This window comes from Mauremys mutica, chromosome 5 (genome assembly GCF_020497125.1).
Source record: "Mauremys mutica isolate MM-2020 ecotype Southern chromosome 5, ASM2049712v1, whole genome shotgun sequence".
Taxonomy (NCBI): domain Eukaryota; kingdom Metazoa; phylum Chordata; order Testudines; family Geoemydidae; genus Mauremys; species Mauremys mutica.
The window spans coordinates 66,868,526-66,894,564 of NC_059076.1; the positions used below are offsets into that span (position 1 = coordinate 66,868,526).

Consider the following 26,039-nt stretch of genomic DNA (forward strand, 5'->3'; position numbering starts at 1 on the left):
TTCTGAAAACTGATAATTTATTCCTACCCTTTGTTTCCCATCTTTTAACCAGTTATTGATCCATGAGAGGATCTTCCCTCTTACCCCATGATGGCTTACTTTTCAAAAGTCAATTTAAATTAAATACATTTTTTTTAAATTATATATTTTTTTAGAAATCTAGATCTGTTATGTGTTTTGGTGTAACTTGCATTTTCCTTATGTTAAATTTGCATTATCCTAACAAAACATTTACTTTCTTCACTTTCTTCACATCAGTCAAGATTTTATAGACCTTTAGCATATCCCCCCTTAGTCATCTCTTTTCTAAGCTGAAAATTCCCAGTCATTTTAATTTCTTCTCCTTTTTCATACCCCTAATCATTTTAGTTGCCCATCTCTGAACTTTTTGCATTTCCAGTATGTCTTTTTTGGGATGAGGTAACCAGATCTGCACACAGTATTCAAGGTGTACATTTTCTGTCTTATTATCTATCCCTTTCTTAAAAAAGCAAAGGTTTCAGAGTAGCAGCCGTGTTAGTCTGTATTGCAAAAAGAACATAAGCTTTCGTGGGCTACATCCGATGAAGTGGACTGTAGCCCACGAAAGCTTATTCTCAAATAAATTTGTTAGTCTCTAAGGTGCCACAAGTGCTCCTGTTCTTTTTAAAAAAGCAAACAGAATGTTGGGAATCACTGACTGCCGCTGCACACTGAGTGGATGTTTTCAGAGAACTATCCACAATGACTGCAAGATCTTTCTTGAGTGTTAACAGCTAATTCAGACTCCTTCATTTTGTATATATAGTTGAGATTGTTTTCCAGTGTACATTACTTTGCATTTATCAACATTAAATTTCATCTGCCATTTTTGTTGCCCAGTCACCCAGTTTTATGAGATCCCTTTGTAATTCTTTGCAGTCTGCCTGGGATTTAACTATCTTGAATAGATTTGAATCATCTGCAAATTTTGCCACCTCACTGTTTACCCATTTTTCCAGATCATTTAAGAATATGTTGAACAGCACTGGTCCCAGTACCGACCCCTCAGGGATACCACTATTTATCTCTCTCCATTCTGAAAACTGGTAATTTATTCCTATCCTTTGTTTCCCATCTTTTAACCAGTTACTGATCCATGAGAGGACTTTCCTCTTACCCCATGATGGCTTACTTTTCAAAAGTCAATTTAAATTAAATACTTTTTTTTAAATGTATATTTTTTTAGAAATCTAGACCTGTTATGTGTTTTGGTGTAACTTGCATTATTCTTATGTTAAATTTGCATAATCCTAACAAAACATTTACTTTATTCATATCTCTTTTATATATCTCATTGGTCCTGACACCCCCCACCCTGTACATTCGAACACCCCCCCCTAATTCCAATTCCTGGGGAAACCACTGCACATATCAGTAGTGTGAGTGCCTATTTCTTCTCAAAGCATTTGACGGGTTTTTTTTTTAAAGAAAGCTTTAAGTATTAGAAATCCAAAAAAACATGGAGTTAAATTAAGCCTGCACTTCTCAAACACTGCACCCAAACTGCCTTAGTTACTGCAGCCCTTGCTCCTCCTCCTGCTCCTGTCAGTGCCCTGGACTCGTGATCAGACCCAAGCACATGACATGAAGTAGCTGCTGATTCAGCGGAGCCACGAAAGGGAAGAAGGTGGGGTACCGAGGTCAGAATCAGAAGGCTGTTCTGCTTTCTTTGCAGTTTGGGAGTTATCCCTTCCCCGCCACTCTCAACACACATACAGTATGGCACGTTCCCTTCAGTATCAAATGTGCCCAAAAGATAAATGAATGAAAGAGAAGGACGGGTGGGTGGGAGCCTTGATCACATGAGGAGGAGCAGGAACTGGAGCCGGAGCTGGGCACCGGCAGTTTCTGCAGAGCAAGTCAGTGCAGGAAGTCGGAACTGCAAAGAAACAACTGTAAGTAAAGTCACTGTAAAGGAAAACACATTTGTGTGCCTAGGAATTCTGTAATGTGAGCAAAGAGATTGCAAGGAGGGTCACATAGATACACTAGTAAAAGCAGAATAGTAACGGGGGGGGGACATTTATAAAGCGCAAAGTAAAGGAGATGTTAATTTAAAAAATAAAATGGGCAGAGAGAAATGAAACTAAATCGAGCAGTTGGACTGATAGAGTAAATAGGTAAACCCATATTATCACTTCATTAAAATCAGAGTAAGTTCCTGCCATTTGAATTAAACAATTTTAAATAATTTCAATACTTTTTAGTAATATAATCATGCAAAGGCAATGAATGAAGTGAATGAAAGCCCAAAGGAGAGGATATACTGTGTGTATAATGCTTCTGAGGGTATGTTAATGCTTCTGCGAGTATGGTAATTCACCTAGTTAATGCTTCTGGAGTGAGTGAGATGAAAGGGGTGAAATATCTGCTGATGTAAATGAGCGAGGCTACGCTGAATTCTCAAGAGCTGAGCCCACTTCCAACAAGACACAATTTCACCCTAGGTCCTCTGTACAAGAATGCTGACTATGGAAACAAATCCATTAAAATTGTAATTATTCAATGGACTATCATCCATGCTGCTTTTGTTTGAAAGGGGGAAAGGATAACAAAGAGTTTGAGTTCTCAGTTAACACTTGAGTTACATTTTTGAAGAGTTGCACAATATTTGCAGATGAGTATGTGAAAAAATAAATTACATGTGCTGTTGTTTCATTTGTGATTGTATTAGTGATTACTTATTTCTGGCCAGATTCTGCCATCTGTATTCTAGTTGGGAAGTCCTTTACTCTGAGTGTAGTTCTCTTGACATCATGGAATAAGGTACTACTCAGCATGAGTAAGGGAGGTAAAATCTGGCCCTTGGTGAATTGAACTGCATATTTTTTCTATGAGAGAAAAAAGGTAAGTGAGGCATTGTCTTTTACTGGGCCAACCTACCTTGTCTTTCAAATATCTTGGGACCAAGACAGCTACAACAACACTGCAAACAACTATTTTTTCTATGTAATTTAAGTACAATTTTTTGACAACTTAGTCTGAAGAATCATCTTTCAAAAACATTTAATTTAGAATGGAAAGCATAAGAGACCTTTCCTTAGCAAGTAATCAAATCTCAGACTCACATTTAAGTTTCATTGTAATACCTCTTTGATGTGAAAGGATTCTATGATAATCACAGTGAAAATACCCTCTTCAATGAAGAGATTACAGAGGGAATGAATTGTCAATGGCATGTGATCTCTACAAATACCTGTTTTATTAACAAAGCTCCATACCCCAGAGCAAGCCACATTTTCTCTGAAGTTTTAACAGCATCCTTCATCCATCTTGACATGAAAGTTCTTTGGGGTAGGATCCTTGTCTTCATAATTGTCTAGAAAAAGCATAGCAAATTGTAAGTGCTGTCCTTTTCTTTATACCTGGCCTGCAAATTAACTCAACTGTGGGCTATTTTCTAAGGAAACATAATGAAAATATAGGGCCCGATTTTCAGCTTGTATAAATCAGCAAAACCACTGACGTCAATGGACCTCTGCTAATTTATACCAGCTGAGGATCTTGCCAATGCTGTCAGATCATCAGCTTTGCTACTGGCAATACAAAGCAGGCTTAAAGGGGGTTCAACTGGACATCCCAGATTTCTCCTTCTTCTGAAGAGGAACAGAAGACTGTTACAGAGACTGTAGCGACTGTCTACCCTGTGGTGCTGCTGTTGTCCCAACATCTGGAAGAACAAAGGTGGTTCATATCCATTTTTGCAATCCTTCTCCTGAGCTGTTCCAAGCAAACAGAGCTGTTCCAAGCAAACCCAGGAACTGGTATATAATATATATATATATATATATATATATATATATATAAAAAAAACACAAATGGCTAACCTAAATGCTATGGGATGTCATCTCAAGGGCAAAAGGCATTGTTTTTTTCAAGTACAGTAGTTAAAAATAGAATCAGAAATTGGATCTGAACTGAAATCCGGATCCAAGCACTCTTGAATGTTTGGGTGTTTGAAAACTGAATTTACAGCTTGTCTCCATATTTCTGAAGAACTAGTATTCTTTATGTATTTCTTCCTCTGATTTCTTTTTTTAAATACCTCTGCAGGTGCTCATTAATAGCTCTGGGTGCCCATCTCATAAATTAGAAATCAATATAATCATAAACAAAGGGCTGCCTGTAAATATATCCCCCTCAGCTCACACCTGCCTCAACCAAGAGAGAAAAGATGAGCTGCAGTGTGTCTGGGAGGTTAACACACCTGGGCTGCAGCCGACTAAAGGGAGGGAACAAGTCAACCAAGGATCCAATATCAATTTCAAGTTATGTTCCCGTTTTCTAAATGGAGGTCACATTCCTGCTCTGAGAAATACCAATATGAGTTTTGCCAACTCTTCTGGCTGCTGCCCCCCAGCCTAGCAACGTTATGTTGTCCTTGTCTGGATTGAGCCACAGCCAGGTAGTTCTCATTCAAGCTCTGGATCATAGTAAGATCCTGATTTTGGAATTAGAGCCTCTTGCCGGGTGAATATGGTTCCTGGATGCACTTATTGTGAAGTTACTCATGTGAGTTAGGTTGATAACTCAGGATTTGTTAGAAAAAAGAACATTGCAACAAATATTTTGTAAGAAAGAAAGTACATAAAATTATGTGGAATCTGTATATATCGAAATTGGAGTCTCCTTACTTTGAGTGTTCCTCCGTAACTGTCAGTATCCTGCCTTCAAACTATTTACGGTATATTATATCAACAGTAGATAGCCTTGACACTTCAGTCCTTAGGGGTGACCTACAAAGGAAAAAAATTAGCTTTTGGCCTTTTTTCATTTTTCTCTGATGTACACAGAGAGACTGAAAGGTTCTTTTCCTTCTTGTACATAATTCATTTTCTGCTTTGTGCCCCCACCCCCACCCTCTTAGAATTAGCAGAAATGACAAGTCTAGTCTTTTTTGTTCTGTAATTGTTGTTGGAAGATTCTTTGGATGACTATTGGAAACTTTTTCAAACCTTAACTGAAGTAAGGGTGTTCAATCTTAAAATGAGCTTGTCTCCTAAGTGCTTTAGGCAAATGGATTTTAAGGAAAACAGGGAGTTTTAAACAGTCTGAATAAGAATAACTTCCCCTTGCAGTTAATCAGAGGTTTCACTTTCTTTTGTACTTGTGGTGTAGTGCAAATACTTCTCAAGTCATACATAATCTTCCAGGGCACACAATATAACAATTTTAAATGTCAGAAACAAGCAGAACTCTCTCTTGTTTGCCACCACACACATTTTTCCTCAGGCATAATAAAAGCAACATTTCAGGGCTTCTTTATACACCATAGTTAAGTTCAGAAGAGCACACACCGTTTTCCCCCTTTGAAGGGCAGCTTAAAGCACTCTCATGTTTTATGAGATTAAAGGCTACAGAATTGCATACTGTGTTTACAGAAATGTAATAAAAGCAGGAAAATCAATACTATGTCAATGTTCTTAACAATGTGAAGATTTTCTTGTGCAAAACCCAGGTATGGTCCCCTACTTGACATGCACACATATGCAGATTAGTACAATGGCTTAGTGAGTAAACAAACATGCTGGACTTTTCATTTTAATCTTTCCTTATCTACTCCACATCCATCCTTGTGGTGTTTGAGTGCTGTATAGAGTTAACACTCCAGTGTAGTGTTTCTCAAACTGGGAAGTTAGTCTCTCAAGCAGTTCCAGCATTAGTTATTATTAGTTGCATTACAGTAGTGCCTACATGCCCTAGCCAAGAATGGGCTTCCATTGTGCTGGGTTTTTTTTTATTTACAAACATATAGCGAAATACAGTAAAAACTCTCTGAAACAGCTTCCATTCTAAATAGACCAGACAGACAAAGGATGTGAGGGAAAAAAGAGGCCTAGAAAGGTGGAGTAAGTTACCCCATGCTCTTCTCATGGTGGGGTACCTCCTACTCCAACCGTAAGGAATCTCCTGGTTTTTTTCTTGGGTGTTCAAAGAGAAAACACCCCAACATCCTCCAGAGGGAAACATTTAAATAATTACATTCATTTCGCTCCATGTGGAGAGTGAACTTTTCACCTGCTGATACAAATCACTAGTTTCAAGCAAAACCTGTGACTCTGCTGCAGCAGTTGATAATAGTGCCAGTCCAACAGAACTGATAGTGAGATTCTGGAGAAAGTGAGGTAAAGTAAGGGAATGGATGTCGGGAACACAGCTCTTCCTCCTCTGAAATAAAGAAAAACCCAGGAAATAGCTTTACATTAAACTCTCTCTTAAATCTACAAAAAAAAAATGAAATGCCATTTTCCCCTCACTAAGACTAGATTACATTTCAGAAGAATTGTACTTAAATAGGTCCAGAGCAGCCCTTCCCTTGGGGAAACCCCACAGGAGTGGGGCTACGGGGTGAAGAAAAACTCTGCAAGCTTTCCCTCACTGTGTTCTTCCCAAAAGTTTCCATGGAGATTTAAGGAAGAAACTTTATGGGTTTCCCCCTTACCTTCTGCAGAAAAAAACCCAGGCCCCTTAAACTCCATGGATTTTAAGAGCTTTAAGCCTGGGCTTTCATACTGGCTCTGTGGAATCATTGCACTGCCCATCTTCCCCTCCATTCTGGTTTCTAGGCAATGTGGTTGACTAGAGTCTCACTGCCAAGACTTCCTCCACCAAAGGAAGATGATTGCATTGAATTGCCTAATACTTGCTGTCATGCAAACCTAAAAGACATCAGCCTGCTTGGTTCCAGGCAGTCTCCCATAGCAACATTCTGGAACAAGGATCATTCCAACATTCCAAATATTAGCACCTGTCCATAAAGAAGCACAGGCCTTCCCTTAATCTGGATACATTTGAGTATTCATAATTCTGTATTATGGCTGTGTCTGTTCTCTAACTACTCATGTTTTATATCTCCATATACGCTTCTGCTTGAAGTTGCTTTTGAGATGAGATATTTAATGTGTATTCCTTTAGTGTCTCCCTTATCTAAATTTTATGGTGGTAGCTCATTAGGCTACATTATTCCTTACAATTGTTTTTAGCTTTTGGGAAGTAGAAAGCAGGACCTTTTAAACCCCCACATTACTAAAAATCAAACCCCATTAGGACTGCTATGCTCCAATGACATATATTTATTTAATTCTGGTCTCTGTTTCCAGAAGCTGTCTGAAAGGATCTTCATTAAAACAGCACCACAACAAGAAGCATTTTCAGAACAGAAATGAACAGCTGGACAGCAAATAACAGTTCCGTCAACAGCAATGGAACAGATCTCACTATCGGCTTTACCTCTTCTGCAATAGCTGTCTTTTTATTTGGGACAAACTTTGTACCTGTTAAGAAATTTGATACTGGTGATGGTAAACAATCTGGTTTTTTTAATAGTTTTACCACTTGTAAGAACAGTGTTTAGGTTTTACACACTTTCAGTGAGAATATGGAATCTGCTGGTTACTGAAACTTCCCAGCTATATCAGCATTAGCCCCAGCACAGCCTTCAGCTATAGAGAGAGGTGGAAGAAGTACAGCATTTTTTCCTCACAACAATTAGTTTTGTAAAAGCAATAATAAAAACTCAAGGAAGTGGAAAAACTTTGAGAAGCCCTTCTTTTATCTTGCCATCCACTTAAGAGAGAGAGAGTGTACTACAGGATGCTGCAAGATGGAAAAGCAAAAAGTGAAGTGCCTTTCAATCCCCCGCAGTTTGCAAATTCTCAAATACACACTGAAGTGTGTATTATTTACCCTTTATAGCTGGTGATCTATTAAATATCTCCATCCCTTGAGTCACGTTATTGTAGATAACATTAAAAGCAATCAAAAGTAGAAACTTGAGTACTTCTGTCTTGGCAATCTGATAACACGAAACAACCCCTTTAGTTTCCAACTTATGATTTATGATTTTGCCACAGCACTTCACTTGCTTTATACTGGGCTCATGCTGTATCTAGGTATATGTGAAGACATATTATTATTCATTGGTTACCAGAATCCCGTGATCAAAAAAGGCTTATCCCAAATTACTTTTCTGTAACCATATCTGCATTAGAGGTGAATCCTAGCCTCTGTTTTCTCCTCTTTTTGTGCTAATCCAGCACTGCAAAGGGGACAAAAAAGCTGGTTTAAATATTCAACCAAGGATTTCCCTTGTGTAAGGGAAGTCCTGGGGGAGGAGGGGCATAAAGCCAGCAAATACTTCACCCACTCCTGGCCCCTCCGAGTACAGGATCTGCTGGGAGTGAGAGGAAGTTTGGCCAGAGTGTACAGCAATCTGGCCACCGTGTGCAAGTTGGAGTAATATCTAGGCTGTTCTAACATGTTCATGGTTGGGAGTGGAAGGGAGGGAGAGTAACTCAAGTCCATCCTCTTCAAGAGCAAAGCAGAGCTCATGTGCACCTGAGGATCTGGGCTGTATTAACTCTGTCCAAGCAAATGCAGTTAGCAAGTGTACGGAGAATGTGAGAACCCAGAAATAAATGACTGGTTGACTGCTAACATCTTGCCCCAAAATATAACCTTTTAAAAATATTGTAACATGGCTACATAAACGTCATAAGGGATAGTTCTCTAAAATATGTGACCAGATTTCAATTGTATCTGCATAATTTCATCTGAGATATATTATATGAACAAGAAACAACAGGCTCACACATACAGTACTTGAAAGAAATCTTTTTTAAAAACCATTGATGGTAACATATTCATTTATTTGTCTGTTTTCCCCTCCAGGAATGTTCTTCCAGTGGATTCTCTGTGCTGCAATATGGATAGTATCATTGGTGGTGAACCTTATTCAGAAAAGCCCGAGGTTTTGGCCTCTTGCTATGGTTGGGGGTAGTGTATGGGCTACAGGTAATGAGGAAGAGATCCTACTTCTTCAGAGACACAATAAAGCTAATTCCTCAGAGGAGGCAGAGATGATAACATGGAAATACTAAATGGATCTTTGTTATTTTCTACACTGTTGGATCTCTGCCATTATTGTATGTATTACTGTGAACATGAGATTTTACAGTTTTATCATTGACAGTGGTCTTCAGCAGCCTTATTTAAAAACCTAAAGTAATACAGGTACCAAATAATATCCATGTTTTAGAAGGGCTGAAGAAACAGAAGATGCTAAAGTTACCTTAGCTATATGGCAACATAGGCGGAATGCTTACATTTTAAATAGTATCAGAGGGGTAGCCGTGTTAGTCTGGTTCTGTAGAAGCAGCAAAGAATCCTGTGGCACCTTATAGACTAACAGACGTTTTGCAGCATGAGCTTTCGTGGGTGAATACCCACTTCTTCAGATGCCCTGAAGAAGTGGGTATTCACCCACGAAAGCTCATGCTGCAAAACGTCTGTTAGTCTATAAGGTGCCACAGGATTCTTTGCTGCTTCTACATTTTAAATAGCTATAAGAAACCTATTGGCCCAAGTTTTTCAGAAGCCCAAAGTTAAGCTTCTAAGGGTACGTCTTCACTACCCGCCGGATTGGCGGGTAGCAATCGATTTCTTGGAGTTCGATATATCGCGTCTCATCTAGACGCGATATATCGAACCCCGAACGCGCTCCCGTCAACTCCGGAACTCCACCGGAGCGAGTGGCAGTAGCGGAGTCGACAGAGGAGCCGTGGACGTCGATCCCACGCCGTGAGGACGGGTAAGTAATTCGAGCTAAGGTACTTTGACTTCAGCTACGCTATTCACGTAGCTGAAGTTGCGTACCTTAGATCGATCCCCCCAGTGTAGACCAGGCCTAAATAAGGGACCTGATTTTCAAGAGTGCTGAGCAGCCAGCAGCTTCCACTGAAGTCAGTGGGAGCTGCTGGGTGATAAGCACTGTCTGTGTATTTCCTAATTTTGTCCTCAAATTGGATTGATATAAATTAAACCTTAAAAAAAATTGTCAAAAAAAAAACAAACATTAAATGACTAGACAGTCTAAGCTGTAGTCCAGTGCAGGGCTCTTTAATAGGAAACATCACTGCATAATATCTCTAAATTGCCTTGATGTGTCTTCATGCCATTGGTGGAAGCAAAAACACTGCAGGTTATGTGAATTAAAACCTAGTTGGTGAAATTTCACATAGCACCCAGTACTTTGAGTTCAAACTTGAGTCAGTGAAAAGGCAGAGTAGAACCAACTTAACCCACTTTAATGACAGGGAAACTTTTTGCTGAATACAGAAATTTTCAGTTTAGTGTGTTCATGGGAAAATACAAAAACTCAAGAATACTGGTCTCTTCCTATTCCTAAAACATGATTATTTCACAGTTAGACATAAATGGCATTCTCTTCTTGAGAGAGTTTTAGAACCAGAGTACCAGGCATTCTTGTAGGGTTGAAGTGCATTAAAGATCTTACATACAATGCCTTCAGTACCTTCCTTTTATAAGCACCATAGCTTTCAAAATTGTGGATGATGAAGAATTGAAGAAAGTGTGTTTGTGTGTGTGTGCATTTGTTAAATATTTAACAACATCATGTACTGCATATTGACTGATGTTCAAAGGATCTGGTCTTATAAACCATATTGGAAAGTACAAATATGAGTGCTCAATTTTAAAACCAAAATATTTTGGCATTAAAATAATTTTGCTTTTGTGTTTTTCCATATTGCAGGTAACATTACAGTTGTCCCCATTGTTAAAACCATTGGTTTAGGTCTTGGACTCTTAATCTGGGCTTCTTTTAATTTGCTAACTGGCTGGGCAAGCTCAAGGTAACTGCATTTAAACTTTAAACTACACAATGTGAATGCTGTCATTTCTTCATTAACAACTCTAAAGAAAACACTCAGCATGAATTCAAAAGATGTATGAAATAGAAAAGATTTTTTTCTCCCAATGAAATATTCATGTTAATTATAATCCATTGTGCTCCCTTATTTGTGAGATTCTCAATAAGAAGAAAATGTTTACTGGATCTTCTTTGCAAAAGACCCTAGATGCTCACTCATCTGATTAATTAAAATCATATTTTTCATGTCCAAGTAAAATGCTGTTTTTATTTTCAGTGTTTCTTTATCATAATTGTACATGGTTAAATTGATTTCTTTTAGCCTGGACGTTTACATTTACATGCCTCTTGGCAAAACTTCACTAAGCATGAGTCCTGTCCTGATAATTTGGACTGCAGTGGGACTACTTGCATTAGTAAGGATTTCTAAGACTGGACTCTAATTTAAAATGTAATACATATAAATGGAATCAAATAAAACTGTGGTTAAATATTCCAGGTTTGGCTGGTTTGGAATTGACCCAGAAGAGGTATCAAAACCCATCTTAAATTATATTGGAGCTGGACTTTCAGTGTTAAGGTAAATATTCTTCCTAATAATAAACAACTTCGTTGATTTAAAAGATCATTGATTTAATTACTGAGGTATTGATTTAATAGGAGAGGATGTGTGTTAGTTGAATGAATTTTTCAAATGCAGTTCATTTAAAACGTAATAAGTTGTCCTACCCAGTGAGACAAAGAAATATTTTCAGAATTAGACAAATGTTAATTCCAATTCAATGGCAAAATAGGTCTTCATAAATGGAGAAGCACATTTTTATGCCAATGGATATGTTAAATACCATCCCAGATGTAGACTGATTGATTGTCATAGTGAAATTACTCAAATGTTTCACTTTGAAAATTGTTGGGAAAAGCCTTCCCTGGAAAAAGCTGTGATCTCCTGGTGGAATTTGTCTCTCATCAATCCTTCAGAGAGGTGGAGTTTGCTTCTTCTTTGCCCCTTTCCATAGACTAGGCCACAAAACCATTCCTCAAACCTGGCATACTCCATAGATTCAGCTGAATCCAGGGCCATCCACACCATCTCTTGCCCCCAGAGGCTCTGCAATCCCCAGCAGTGAAACTCTGAAGCCATACTGCCAGAATTCCCCAACCATGGCATCCTCCAGGAGCCCCTACAGGGCGTCCAATTCTTTATTTATTTATGGGAGCAGCTATTCTATGCAAGACACTTCCCAGGCACTTAGGGCTTGGCTACACTTGCGAGTTAGAGCACATTAAAGCAGCCCCGGGCACCCTAGCTCACTACCCGTCAACACTGGCAAGACACGTAGAGCACTCTAACTCCAGGGCTAGAGCGCTCCTAGTACTCCACCTCGGCGAGAAGATTAACACTTGGTGCGCATTGGCTGAAATGCCCGGGCATCAGTGTGAATGAGGTGTTGCATTACTGCACTCTGATCAGCCTCCGGAAACGTCCCATTATCCCCTTAAGTCAAGTGGCCACTCTTGTCATTGTTTTGTAATTGCTGCAGGAATGTGGATATGCCCTTTGAAAGCTCTGTTTCTGACAGCTGGCATGCTTATCTGCTCTGAGACAAAGCAACCTGTGGAATGCTGTGTGTGTGTGTGTGTGTGTGTGTGTGTGTGTGTGTGTGTGTGTGTGTGTGTGAGAGAGAGAGAGAGAGAGAGAGAGAGAGAGAGGCAGGGGGGAGGAGGGGTCTGCTGCTGTCTGAACTTACAAGACAGCATGCTGACATGCTCTCAGCCCTCCCAAAACCCACACTCTCTCCCCCCACATACACACAACACACTCCCTGTCACACTCCACCCTACCCCCCCACCCTCATCTACATCTGCAAGTGTAGCCATGCCCTTAGGGAGGATGGAACTCACAGTTTAAGCATTTCATCTAAGCTTCATAGGCCTGGAGGGGAAACAATATGTGTTTTCCTGGTCTTCATGGAGGAGACTGACATCCCCCCTTCCCAATATTCCTTCCTGTCCTCTCAGGAGGGGGAAGAACCATGCATGATGGGGACCTGCGCCATTCCTTGGCATTAAAAAACAAACCCTGCCAATCCTGATTGCACATATTTACCTGATCAAATTTGAAAGTTAAATACGTTGGTAATTACTCCTGTTTAAACCTCACTGTTCCACACTCCTACCAATCACAGAACTAGGCTTCTGAGGAGGGGCCTAACATTTTCAGTTTAATTTAACTGAAAAACATGCAAGACTATAAAAAACAAACCAAAAAACAAATCAGAGTGCTGCTTGAGAAAATGGACCTAGAATTTCTATTCTCAGTTTATGTCCCAGGCCAAACGAAGTGCAGTAAGCTGTTAAGTCTGCTGCACAGAAGCTGTAAATGTAAAGGTGTGTTAAAAATATCCTTATTGTGAACTGTTTAGTTACCTTCTAGAAACACTAATTCTGGTAAATGTAGTATGCGTTTGCTTTTTGGAAAGAAGGTCTCATTCATTTTCTCCTCTCCTTACCCCTCACTCCCACCCCATGGAGGGTGTATATAGAATTTCCCTTGGGATATCCCAGTGTACGTCTGCTATAGTTTGAAAATGCAGTACTGGGCTATAACAACTGTCTTTAGAAAAATAATGCGATGATATATCAGAACAGTGACATTTACATCCTATTAACATGACAAGAGGTAACTATAAGGACTGTACTACATTTTTAAAAGTAGATTTGATCAAAGTATATATTTGTGTTTTTAAATTAATTAATAAGATGAATCAAGCTAGCTAAGGGTTCGGAACAAAATGAAAATGAGGATTATGCCTTCAATGACTTTTTTTGCCCTGGGGTATTAAATGTTATGTCGTCATGAACTGATGTTTGCTACATGTTAATGTACTTTTCTCTTCACAGCACTATCATATTTCTTTTTGTAAAAAGTGAAGTTCAAAGTTCTTCAGCTTCGTTAGAAGTCACTCCATTACTGAGAGAAAGGGTAAGTACTCTGACTATTGTTTTACTTCACTGAAAATGTGCATCAGCATAAAAAGAAAAGCAATTACTTGATGTTACCCAGATTTCTCAACATCCATGGTCAAATGGAGATGCGTATTTATATGAACGTCAATTTTTGGGTCTTGTAAGATCAATAGCATTTAGCAACAGAAACAGCTTTTCACAACAGTCTGGTTGTTACTGGCTTGGCATGTTGTATAGGTTCACAAGTCCTTTTCCATTATGACACAGGTTTAATAAATGATTGAGAATATCCTCCCATGTCAGAAAGGGGAAATAATTTTAATTACAGCTTTTGGAACTAAAACTGAGCTGTAAAAGTAGAATATTAGATAAAAGGGAGCAAACAATGTGTCTTGGCAGCCAGATTCCCTGCTGCACAGCAGAGTGGGGAAGCTAGCAAGCAGGTAATTATGACTCCCTGTTTCTTGACCCTGCCCTTCGCACAGGTTAGAGACGTGAAACTGATGCCAGATGGCTATTGTCCCTTAGGGAGCGTGAACCAGGCAAGGATAACTGGAGCACAGCAGCACACTTCAGTCAATCTCCCCCTCACTATGCTCCCTGAACTGGGGACCACAGGGAGGGAGGTATAGGAGCCAACTATGCCCTCTGGGATTCCTCCTTATCAAGGGAATCTTCAGCAGGGGATTTGTGGGTGGAGCAAAGGAAGCAGAGAGTGGCATAGAATCTGCTTGTATTATAGAGAAGGATTCAGTGTGTGCATGGGAAGGCAAAAATAAGCAGAAATGGTTATGGATATGAAATGATGCTAGTGATGGCAAAGGACCCACACAGTTAACAACAACACTGGAAACAGAACAAACAAAACCTCTGGATTGTAGCACCCACCAAATTTAAGGGAAAACATGTTTTGAAATCCAAATTTGTTCTTGGATTCTCTCTCTACAATATGTTGAGTTAAGCCCCAGAGTCAGATACCCTGAAGCATTTGAAATCCTGAGCCAATCTTTTTGGCTTGGGCCTATCTGTAAACCCATGTCTCCTGACTTTCGTTCAGAAGATGTTTTTTCCCCAATGTGTGACTGTTCTATTTTAAAAGATGCACTTTTTTTGGATGTTTTCCAAAACATTTGACACTAAAATTTTAACTGTTGTCAACAGTCAGTCAACAATTCTGAAAATACCTATTCTGATGCTTCATGGGTAGACAGTCTTTCTCCAGTACGAAAAAGAGTAATGTAAGTAGTTACCATTTCTTTTCTTCATTCTGGCTAGTTGACCTGGGTTTCTTGAAGGTGCTACAAAATAGTAAAGGAACTTCTGTGTCCTGTACCATGTGAAGCACATTCTCACACTGTAACAAATGAATGATAATTTTTATAAATGTTAGTATTATAATGAAGAGGTGTAACTGTAAAACTGCTTTGGTACATTTTAACTGGATAACAATGTTTGTTCTTCTAATTCTTCAATGTACTGTCTCTTACTGGCCACAATGTTAATTACAATTACAAATTATCTGTTACTTAAAATAGATTTTCAGTGACTTTTCAATTGCCCCAATGTGTGTTTATGCCATCATATGTAGAGATTACAGAAACACAGGATGCTGTGGTTAGTTTGAGTGCAAGACTGTGTTTATTTTCTTTTAATACAGACTTAGTTTAGGCTTGAAATTAGGCAAAGGTTTCTAACCATCAGAGGAGTGAAGTTCTGAAACAGCCTTCCATGGGAAGCAGTGGAGGCGAAAAACCTAACTGGCTTCAAGACTGAGCTTGATAAGTTTATGGAGGGGATGGAATGATGAGACTGCCTATGATGGCATGTGGCCCATCGGTGACTGGCAATAGCAAAAATCCCTAACAGCTGGAGACAAGACACTATATGGGGAGGGCTCTGAGTTACTACAAAGAATTCTTTCCCAGGTATCTTTCTGGTAGGTCTTGCCCACATGCTCAGGGTCTATCTAACCGCCATATTTTGGATTGGGAAGGAATTTGCCCCCAGGTCAGATTGGCAAGAGACCCTGGGGGTTTTTCGCCTTCCTCTGTAGCATGCAGCAAGGGTCACTCGCAGGTTTGAACCAGTGTAAATGGTGAATTCTCTGTAGCTTGAAGTCTTTAAACCATGATTTGAGGACTTCAGTAACTCAGCCAGAGGGTAGGGGTTCATTTCAGGAGTGGCTGGGTGAGGTTCTGTGGTCTGCAATGTGCAGGAGATCAGATTATATGATCATGATGGTCTCTTCTGACCTTAAAGTCTATGACTCTATGGGACTTTTACCTGCTTCCTTTATGCCCTTTAGTGGGTCACCCTGTACACTGGTTCTAAATGTTCATAGCTACCACCACATCTTAGTAAAGCTCATTGTTGGGTCTTGTCATTAACCTGGATTGTACACTCTTTAGGGTGGGGCTGTCTCTTTGTTGCATGCATGTACAGCATCTAGCTCAGGGGGGCCTTGGATAGGGCCTCTAGGCACTACTGTGATATCAAAATAATGTGACAGAAGGTGTAATTTCTATATCATTACTAGCAATTTGCATGTGCAGAATGTTTTACATAGTATCATTCTCGACCTGTTATGTCTCTCTAACCACTCAGTGACAGACTTGAAGGTGGCAATTTTACAATTAAAAAAAATTCAAAAACAGACTCCAAAGAGAGACTGCTGAACTTGAATTAATATGCAAATTAGATACAATTAACTTAGGTTTGAACAGAAACTGGGAATGGTTGGGCCATTACACTAACTAAATCTATTTCCCCATGTTAAGTATCCTCACACCTTCTATGAGTCATCTAGATTATCACTTCAAAAGTTTTTTTTCCTCCTGCTGATGATAGTTCATCTCAGTTGATAGCCATACCAACTGTAAGAGGCCAATTTCCACCTTTTCATGTTCTCTCTATGTATAAATATTTTCTTGCTGTATGTTCAGTCTATGCATCTGATGAAGTGGGCTGTAGCCCACAAAAGCTTACGCTCAAATAAATTTGTTAGTCTCTAAGGTGCCACAAGAACTCCTGTTCTTTTTGTCTTAAGTATATTATCGAGTCTACTGATTAATAATGACTTCCCCTCTCTCTCTTCCCCCCCCTCCTCTAAGAGGCTGTACCCTAGCAGTAGTAGCTGGAATATTCTATGGTTCCAGCTTTGTGCCAGTGCTGTACATCAAGGACCATGGTAGAAGAAATGGAACGGTATACACAGGAGCAAGTCAATTTGGTAAAGTCCAATGAGCCATTTTTATTTCACTTTATAACTACTGTATATCCTATTAATTTTGTAAATAGATTTGGTGATTTTTTTCCATGCCTCCTGGTGTTATGTGGTGACAGAGGAGTCGGTGCACATGATTCCCCACTACCTTGCCCCGTTTGTAGTCACTTACAGCTATGCAAACTGGGTGCAATCACTTGAATGGCCAGTCAGGCCCAGTGAATGCCAAACCTCACTGATGTTTAGACACAGTTTCATTCACAACAGAATGTTTTTTCTTTGAAGCATTTTGAAATTTAGTCACATTTTCTACTTATTTTATTGTGAGCCTAATAATATAAATGTTTGGTTTCTTCATCCATTTTTCAGCTCATGCTCTGCTTTTATTGTGCAGAAAATATATTTATATGATGTTTATATTAATTGTCCCCATACTTAATGGGGGTAATTATGAATTATGGGAAAATATAGAGACCCCCTGCTTTAAGAGTGGATATGCATTCAACTGCAGCCAAACAAGACAAGCTCAATTTTCTCTCTCGGTTGCAGGCTTCCAGTGGCATTAATTCCACCTGGGGTGGGTGTGAGAGAACACAAGGGCTTACTATTCCATGCTCCTCCAGCCTGGCCAGTACAGCATCAGAAGTGAGTAGGTCGAGGGCATGAGCCCAGCCCAAGCAGGGGAGAGAGACTGATTTAGTGCCTACCAACTGAGTTGTAAGGAGCATTTCAAGCCATCCTTCCCCAGGGTTAACGTCCCCCCACTTTGCAGCCCTATCTGCTTCTCCTCTACCTTCCAACAATTCATGCAAGTGTTTTGTACCACTGTCATTCTCTTGCAATTTCTTGTCGGAGTGGAGCCTTCATAAATTTTTCTCCTCACAGTGCTGCAGTAATAATGAACCGAAGTCTCTAATTAGGCAGGTGGACAACAAGCTTCTTGGCTCCTGCATTCTTCATCACCGCGCTGCCGGGGAGTTGGGCTGGCTCCTCCCAAGCCTGTCCTGACCCTCCCTGGCAGGAGTTCAGGGACCAGAGGAAAGGGTCCTGCAGGCCGGTTGTGGCCCGCAGGCCATAGTTTGCCCCCCACCGACCTAGAAGACAGCGCAACAAGCTCAGGAGTGCAGCATTAGGACAAAAACAAGGGATTCCTTTTCTTCTTGAGTCAAAAACATTGGTGCTTAAGTGTGAGGTTTCGGCACCCAAATCCCACTTTTAGGCTCTACTGTGATCCACGCTCTTGAAGTCCATTCTAATCCTACGTTTATATGATTTTATGGCATAGTCAACGCAGTAGAAGTCCCTTATATATTTTAACTTGCATGATTGAGCAACTCCATTTATAGTAATATTTGCAGTCATGTTTGTGTCACATGGATAATGCAACAAGCTCCCTTCCTTTGTTTTTCTTATTTTTGTTTTATTTAAAATGGATGGACGATGACCAGACTTCAAGTTGTTAGTAGTAATGCCTTGTGCATTTTTGGCTTTATGCACACTGTCGGAGAAAAACTCAGTTCTCGCTTTCTGTTTGGGTACAGCAAAATCAAATACTTTATTCTTTCTCTAGTAATTACAATAGAGGGAGGGAGTGTCCTAGGAAACAGGGTTGCCCCTTGTCCCGGACAGGTCTCTCTCAATTAGTAAACAATTACAGCAAGCATTTATACCTTTGTTACAGACAATAGCTAGCAATCATGGAGACAGTAAAGAGAAAACAATTGCATTTGTTTATACATAAGCCTTTCTGCTATCTTATTTGTCTCACTACTAGAAAAAGCAAGACTGCATATTCGGTTATCTGAATTGCAAGGTCGTAATAACTTTTCACACAGTTCACTCTGTCTCACATTATCTTGCTTCTACAAATCCCACGTCATTAGGGTCACAGCTAGCCTAACTCATGCTAACTAACTGACACGCATTAAGATCCCTTCAAATCCTTGTTAATTATTTCCTGGCTTCCACAACACTATGTATGAAACAGCATAGAATAAGATTAGTAAAAGTATTTACAGTTACTGTGATTTTATATCTTTACCTCTGTGCCATTTCTGTTTCAGATTTAGACTATGTTTTTGCACACTTTAGTGGAATCTTTCTCACAAGTACCATATATTTTTTGATCTACTGTGCAGTCATGAAAAATAAACCTAAAGTTTATCCTGAAGCCATAATACCAGGTATGACTATTAAATTAATACCTATTTTATTGAAGTTACTTCCTGTAATAATTTCAACTGTATTACTATAATTATTCCAAATCATACTTTTGGGATTATAGTTAATCTTGGAAGTACATTCTCTTGACTTTTGGTATCTTTTGAAAGAGCACATGTGAAAAGGTTGGGAGACAATGAAAAATTGTGGTCCAATTTGAAATGTGATGTTGCGTGTTAAAGATGTTCTGAAATTAACACTTTGCCAGAACTGAGAACACATTGCCCAGAACTACGTATTGTACTAACCTTTGAAAATTTTAGAACTTCTGTGGGGAAGGAGTGAGGAGAAAAAAATATATCCTCTTTGCGAAAAGCCAGATGGTGAATTAGTGTGACTGCAAATGTAAGAAAAATAAACAGAAATTGAATCAACAGAAGTTGTAAATTCAGCGCATTTGGATTACCTTTATTTTTCCAGAACTCAATATCTAAGCAGGATTTTTGTGACACCCATATAATTTAAATAATCTTAAACCAAAAGATGCTTTGACCTCAAACTCTTGTCCTGTTATTAAATGATCAGTGATTAACTGATTTTTTTTTCTAATTTAATGCTATGAATAACACCCATTGAACAAAGCAAAACGAACAAATTTAAATCCAGGCTAAACATTTCTTAGACCCACATATGAATGCAAAACCACAGTTTCCTAAACAGCAGTATAATAGTAAAGCAATTAATTACTCCATATGTGTGTTCTTTCACTTTGGTAATAATGCATTATTTTACTATGTTATTGCCATTTAGAAAAAATATTTTGTTCACATTGGGGGTGCGGTTCTCGGCCTGAATTTCTGTAAGTGTTCTTTGCTGTAAGTGTTAAGAGAACAAAAGTATAATAATTAAATCTGCCTGGAACAAAGACTAGAGTCTAAAAGAATGATTCTTTAGATTTCAGCAGAAGTTCTTCTCTTTCTACCCCACTCTATCAATATTTACTTTTGCTAGTAACATTAAGGCACATATTGTACTTCATATTTGTCTTTATGTAGAGTAATAGAAACATTTAAGATACCAAATTTCATGCTCAATATTAAATGCAAACATTGTATTATGAAAAATATTCTAAATACATTTACATCAGTCCTGACTGTTTCAGTCAAATCCTACTGGGGATCTTAGAAAATCTGCACAATGAGATCAAGCCATATCTCCACTGGGCTAGCTGTGACAGACTGACAATATCCTCTAATATCCTGAACAAACCTTATAGAATTAAGATAAACTTAAATAAATAAAGTTAAACTTTATTGAATTAGGTTTAATACCTTTGGGGTATGTTATATTAAAAATGCAATTCTGTATATGTTATTGTATGTACCTTCTCTAGTAGGGAGGGGGATGCTAACATACTTTCTCCGTTATCAATCCTTTGAAGGAACCAACAGGCAAGAAAAAGGGTTTTGATTGATAGCCTGGTTTTAAACTGACTCAGGGCCTTCTTTCTGATCCAGCAAATGGACAGGACTCCTGGTCCACAGAGAGTTCCAGTCCTTAGGGTAGGGTTGGAAGGACGAGGCCCACTGGGATCTCATAAGACTGGCTGTTTGCTCTGAGCTGAACTTATAACCACAAGGAATCCCCTTGGGAGGGAGATTGAAGAACTGCTCTCTCCAGAATCCTTGTTAGCACTGGTAAACTTACTAGCACGTGTGTGTGTTTTTATTGTTTTTAATATGTTTTCTCTGTAATGCTTTTTACCTTAAGAACAAAGTAAGCGTGCATAGAAAGTGCTGTGTGGTACCCTGTAACAATTACACCTGTTACACATCTCTGAAGAGAAAGAAGCAGGTGTCTAGGAGCAGCCTGTCTGTGCTGGGAATAATAGTGTAGGCAGGGAACTGTGCCGCCTGGAAATTCCCCAGTAAGAAGAGAGAGAGAGACACACAGAGGTCCATCCAAGAGCAATGGTTGGGAAGCTGGGAGCCTGACAATGGGTGCCCTTGCTGAACCACTGAGGGGAAATACAGATGCGGTTTCCCTGAATTGTGTCACCACCTAACTGCTCACCCACGAACACTCCCTGTGGTGTTACCATTCCATGGCCATTTCTCTTGAAAAGGATGATTTTATCCCATAAGGTTAGATTTAGATAATTAATCGTCAACATACTATTCAGATTCTGTTTTACATTTGCACGCAGTAAATTGTGATGTCTTTCACTGCCTGCTGTAGGTGGCCTATATTTTGTTGTACATAGTTTTCTGATTGGAATTTGTTGTATCTAGGATTTGTTGCTGGTGTGCTTTGGGCAATAGCCAATTGTTGCTGGTTCATAGCTAATCACTACCTCAGTGCGGTGGTCAGCTTTCCAATCATTACTGCGGTGAGTACCTTTTTTAAAAACGTTGTTCACTGTGTCATTATTATTTTAAATGAGGGTTTTCTTTTCCCTTTTGGGGGATAATTTGCAACTTTGAGGTGTCCAGTCTGTACAACCAGTCTGTAAACTTTTCTTAGGACCCCTAGTTCTGTGTCTCCCCCGTTGCCTTTGGCTTTTAGGAACGTATAATTGTGACAACAACCATCTTGGGTGGCATCAAGGGTTGAACTAGTGGCCTCCAGAGCTAAAAGCAGTAGTAATTTTTTTAAGTAAGAGAGTCAATCTCTGTAATAGACCCTCATCCTCTGTAGATGAGGCACGGGGAGCGGGGAAGGAGACACTGATCAGTCAGTTACATGATTTCATCTTGGCAGTTACACTGTTCGCTGTCTTCCTCACAATTTGTGATATTTTCTGTCTTTAATATTAATTTTGCATAAAGTTATGAATTCAGATACTAATCCTTTTGTGTGTTTTCAATACCTAAAACATGTTCTTTGTTAAAAAGATTAATGGTACTAGTTGTGTAACTGAGATGAGCAGCAGTTGACCAATTTTGCCTATTTTATTTACATATATGATACAGAACATATGAGCAGTTAGTCTTTTGTAGCTAGATAAGTTTTATCCTCCACTAGATAAAGGGCCACTTTGCCAGGTACTCTATATCAGTGTAAGAGGTGATGCAGCAAATGAGCTTATGCTATTAATGTATGTTTCTTTTTGTAGAGGGAAACTGTAGTCTTGTGGTGTCAATCGTGATTTTAGCTTCGGATGAAATGCACTTCTTTTAGTTTGAATCAACCTCTACTCCATTTTAGAGGGGTTGGTGACTGGGTTTTCCAGACAGCTCCCTGTCCCACACTTGTTATTGACTCTCTTCCCCCTCTTTATTCACCTTGCATGTATTAAGTGTAACATGAGAACTCATTCATTGCTGTGTATTTTAAGTGACATCTTTTTGTTCATAGTATGATGATTTCTTGGTGTGTATTTAATAATTCTTTCCTTCAGGAATTGGAAGTCATAATATAGCTTTCACTGGGAAAAGAATGCTCTTCATTATCACTAAGTTTGCTGTCAGCTAGGAAAACTGTAGTATAACGTCATTGATAAATGGTAGTTTTGTGACCTGTCCATCTGGCCTGACCCCTTGTGGATTATCCAGATTCTTGCTAAATAAAGGAGGATGTATTTTTAGTCTTTCACTTTCACGACAAGTGTTTAAGGCAAACTTTGTTCAAATAAAAAAAACAACAAGGAGTCCTTGTGGCACCTTAGAGACTAACAAATTTATTTGGAGAGGCTTATACCCAAATAAATTTGTTAGTCTCTAAGGTGCCACAAGGACTCCTCGTTGTTTTTGCTGATACAGACTAACACGGTTACCACTCTGAAACCTTTGTTCAACTAGTTAGTTGTAATAATGAAGTAAGTATTAGGAATAACCATGGTAACTGCTAAGATCATGTGCAGAAGCCTGAGTAGCCTCCTCCAACCTGGACTGCAGGTGAAAATCTGAGGTGAGATTTACTAGTTGGAGAATATCAAGAATGAATATAGTGGCAGGTTCAAGGTTCAGTCTCTGCAGTCTAATTTAGGTCCAGATCATACCCTCTCCTCAGATTTCTCCCCCTTTTCTTCCTCCTGCAGGATTTACTGACCCTTCCTTTGAAATCCTTACAACAGTGTTTATGTTTTGTACATGAGCATTTACAGTTGCATTACACAGGAAGGAAAGGTCTGAATTAAGTATTGAGAAAATTGCCCATTTTTAAGAAATGCTACATATATTAACAAAGCTAACTTTGTTCTTTAGGGCCCTGGCTTTGTAGCTGCTATGTGGGGAGTCCTGGTATTTAAAGAAATAAAGGTAAGTCCAACAGTGTCCTAACTTTTTACCTGTATCTGACTTCAAGAATTGCATGTGAAACCTGAGACTTGAGGCTACATGGTACAATGCTGTCACCATGAGACGAGTTCTGCACCTGTCATAAGTGGGCAGATACAAGATGGAGCTATAGGACCGTTGTTATGCCAGAGTATTTTTTTCTAAGAAAATGTTTGATGTGACTGTGCGGAGCTTTCATTCACTTTAGAAGAATTAAAACTTGAATTCCATATCTGTATAAAAAGCAGTGAGATAGCATGAAGGACTTTTAGCAGGATCAGGAGGCAAGAGCCCAAGAACAAATGGATTGTTTAAGAATATAACAAAAAGCCTTTTAGATATTAAACATGTTTTAGATTGACATGGACCAATGTACTAAAACATGTTTTAGATTAATGGAGTACTATTTTTGGATATCTGAAAGAAGATTTTGGAAGTCTCATGAGTAGACCATATACTTTGCTGTAATTTTAAAAATTATATACTGTAAAAGTTCTACATTTTGAAAGATGAAAAGGGGACTACTGCTAAAATTAGTCTCTGATGTTTAGAGAGATTACTAAATTCTATCACTATAATTAGAGCTGGATGAAATATTTGTCATAAGTTTTTTCCCCCCCCCTAGTTGAACAGTTGCTTGCTTCTAGTTTGTGAAATTTACATAAAACTGAAGAGCTTTGATTTTTTTTTTTTGGTGGGCGGGGAGGGATTGAAAAGCCATTTCACTTTAAAAGTCACTCTTGTGAAATTTGAACAAACTTCTAGAGCTGGTGGTGCCACTGTCCCATGAGTCACATTGTGTAGTGGATTGGCACATAGACCCATATAAGGAAATATGCACCTAATTCCCATTAAAATCAATGAGAGTTAAGCGCTTTTGCTGAAAAAGGGCCTAAGGCCTAGATAAGGTATTGGCACTTAAGATCATGCAAGTACAAGAAAGTGTCATTGACTTCAATAGGACTACAGATACTCACATACTTAAGCATGTGCTTACAGGTACATCCACACTGCAATAAAAACCTGCAGCCCAAAATCAGTTGACCCAGACTCGCAGGGCTCAAGTGGTGAGGCTAAAAATTGCAGTATAGACATTCATGCTTGGGCTTGCAGCCAGGCTTTGAAAGCCAAACCCCCTTGCAGTGTTTCAGAGCCCAGGCTCCAGACCAAGCCCGAACATCTACACTGCAATTTTTGAACCCTCTGAGCCCAAGTCAGCTGACCTGGGCCAGCCACGACAATGCCACAGGCCTCGTATTGCCATGTGTATATACCCATAAGCACATGCTTAACTTTAAGTAAAGTAGGTAAATATCATTGTCTGAGCTATATATAGGAGAAAAGTGAGGCTCAGGGAGGTTGGCTGACCCAACATCACACAGCAAGTCAGTATCCAAACCAGGATTAGAACTCAAGTTGCCCAGTTAATTTGTAAAAATCTATTCAACTAATTTTTGCCTCTTTTGCTGTTTGAGAATTGTCCTTGAGTAGAATGAAATTTCTCAAAAATATTCAGTTATTTGCTGAATAGTTTTTGTGACTAATTCCCATATAAAAACATATATGGCTGTGTAGATTACTCACGGTGAGCTGCTTTGTGAACAATCTTTATGATCCCAGGCCAGCTGTCCCTTTGAAGTCAACGGAAAGTCTCCCATTAACTTCATGGCGTTATTTAAGCAATGTTTGGCTGGGTTTGAATGGACACATCAATCATGTTTGGTTCCCTGACTGGAAGACAATAACTCTTCTGTTATAAGCACTAGTGTTATATGAGTTTGGGATTCACTTTCCATGAGTCTTCATTTAAAATTTGTTTCTGATAAATGCCATTTCAGAAAACTCACTTATTCATGCAATCTACTATGAACAACCCAAATTCACCTTCATTTTACTCCCCCCCTCCTTTTTTTTAAACACTGCTTTATAAACAAGTGATGTTACATTTTTCTTCTCTTTCTTTGACTCTATAGGGATTGAAAAACTACCTGTTACTCGCCGTAGCATTTTGCGTAATTTTGGCTGGGTCACTCTCCACAGCGTTTTCTAAAATTTGAAGGGATTGCTTGGACCAGCAGATGGTGCTACTAGTGAATAAAAACACTCTAAGAAGACTGCGATTTCTGACACTTTCTGAGCTGATTAATAGATCTTCACTCTCACAAGAGACTGCTGAATATTCATAATTCATGTTTTTTTATGCCAACTGAGAAAATTCAGCAGAATTTGTTTCAGGCCTGAAACAAGTAAAAGATAATATGGAATATTTTTTTAAATATATTGGAAGATGCCAGTGTTGTCTTTCTGGATGACTGTAGGAGCAAAAAAAGGTTTCAAATATTTTTTATAATTTTCTGTTATAGTGCATTGGTCTATAAACTATCATTGAATCAGGATAAGTTTTAATTCATCTTTGCAGGTTGGAGGATAAAGGGAATGTTAATTCTGGGTTCTTAATATTTTACTTTGCAAGGCAGTACATTTGTTTTAATATATTGTGTGTTCTGGTGTATTAGGACTGATATACAAAACAATCTGGCAACAAAGTAACCATAACATCACTGAAGCAAGGTTTGTTGGGGGAGGGGGATTGTTTTGTATTGTTAAGATGTTATCTATTAACGTGTCAGTTTACATAAAAAAATGTATCGGCTATTCACTTTATAGTTTTGAATGTAAAAGCTCTGTTGTTGAAATGATCATCAATAAACGTTGTTGACTA

At 38.9% G+C, this 26,039-nt stretch overlaps 1 protein-coding gene and 1 long non-coding RNA gene across 2 annotated transcripts; one reads left to right on the forward strand and one right to left on the reverse strand.

The window, feature by feature from the left end:
* The first annotated feature begins 1,654 nt into the window (after positions 1 to 1,654).
* TMEM144 (transmembrane protein 144) lies at positions 1,655 to 26,039 on the forward strand. Its single transcript, XM_045019980.1, is given in 13 exon segments — positions 1,655 to 1,916; positions 7,122 to 7,149; positions 7,152 to 7,322; positions 8,692 to 8,814; positions 10,574 to 10,673; positions 11,190 to 11,270; positions 13,592 to 13,673; positions 14,819 to 14,895; positions 16,768 to 16,886; positions 18,944 to 19,063; positions 21,332 to 21,429; positions 23,246 to 23,299; positions 25,291 to 26,039. Coding segments are annotated over 13 exon segments (1,272 nt in total). The 5' UTR covers positions 1,655 to 1,781; the 3' UTR covers positions 25,375 to 26,039.
* Positions 3,219 to 6,683, reverse strand: LOC123372032. Its single transcript, XR_006580053.1, has 3 exons — positions 6,464 to 6,683; positions 4,656 to 4,757; positions 3,219 to 3,340 (listed from the first exon to the last, which is right to left on the reverse strand). It is a non-coding gene; the product is annotated as an uncharacterized LOC123372032 (long non-coding RNA).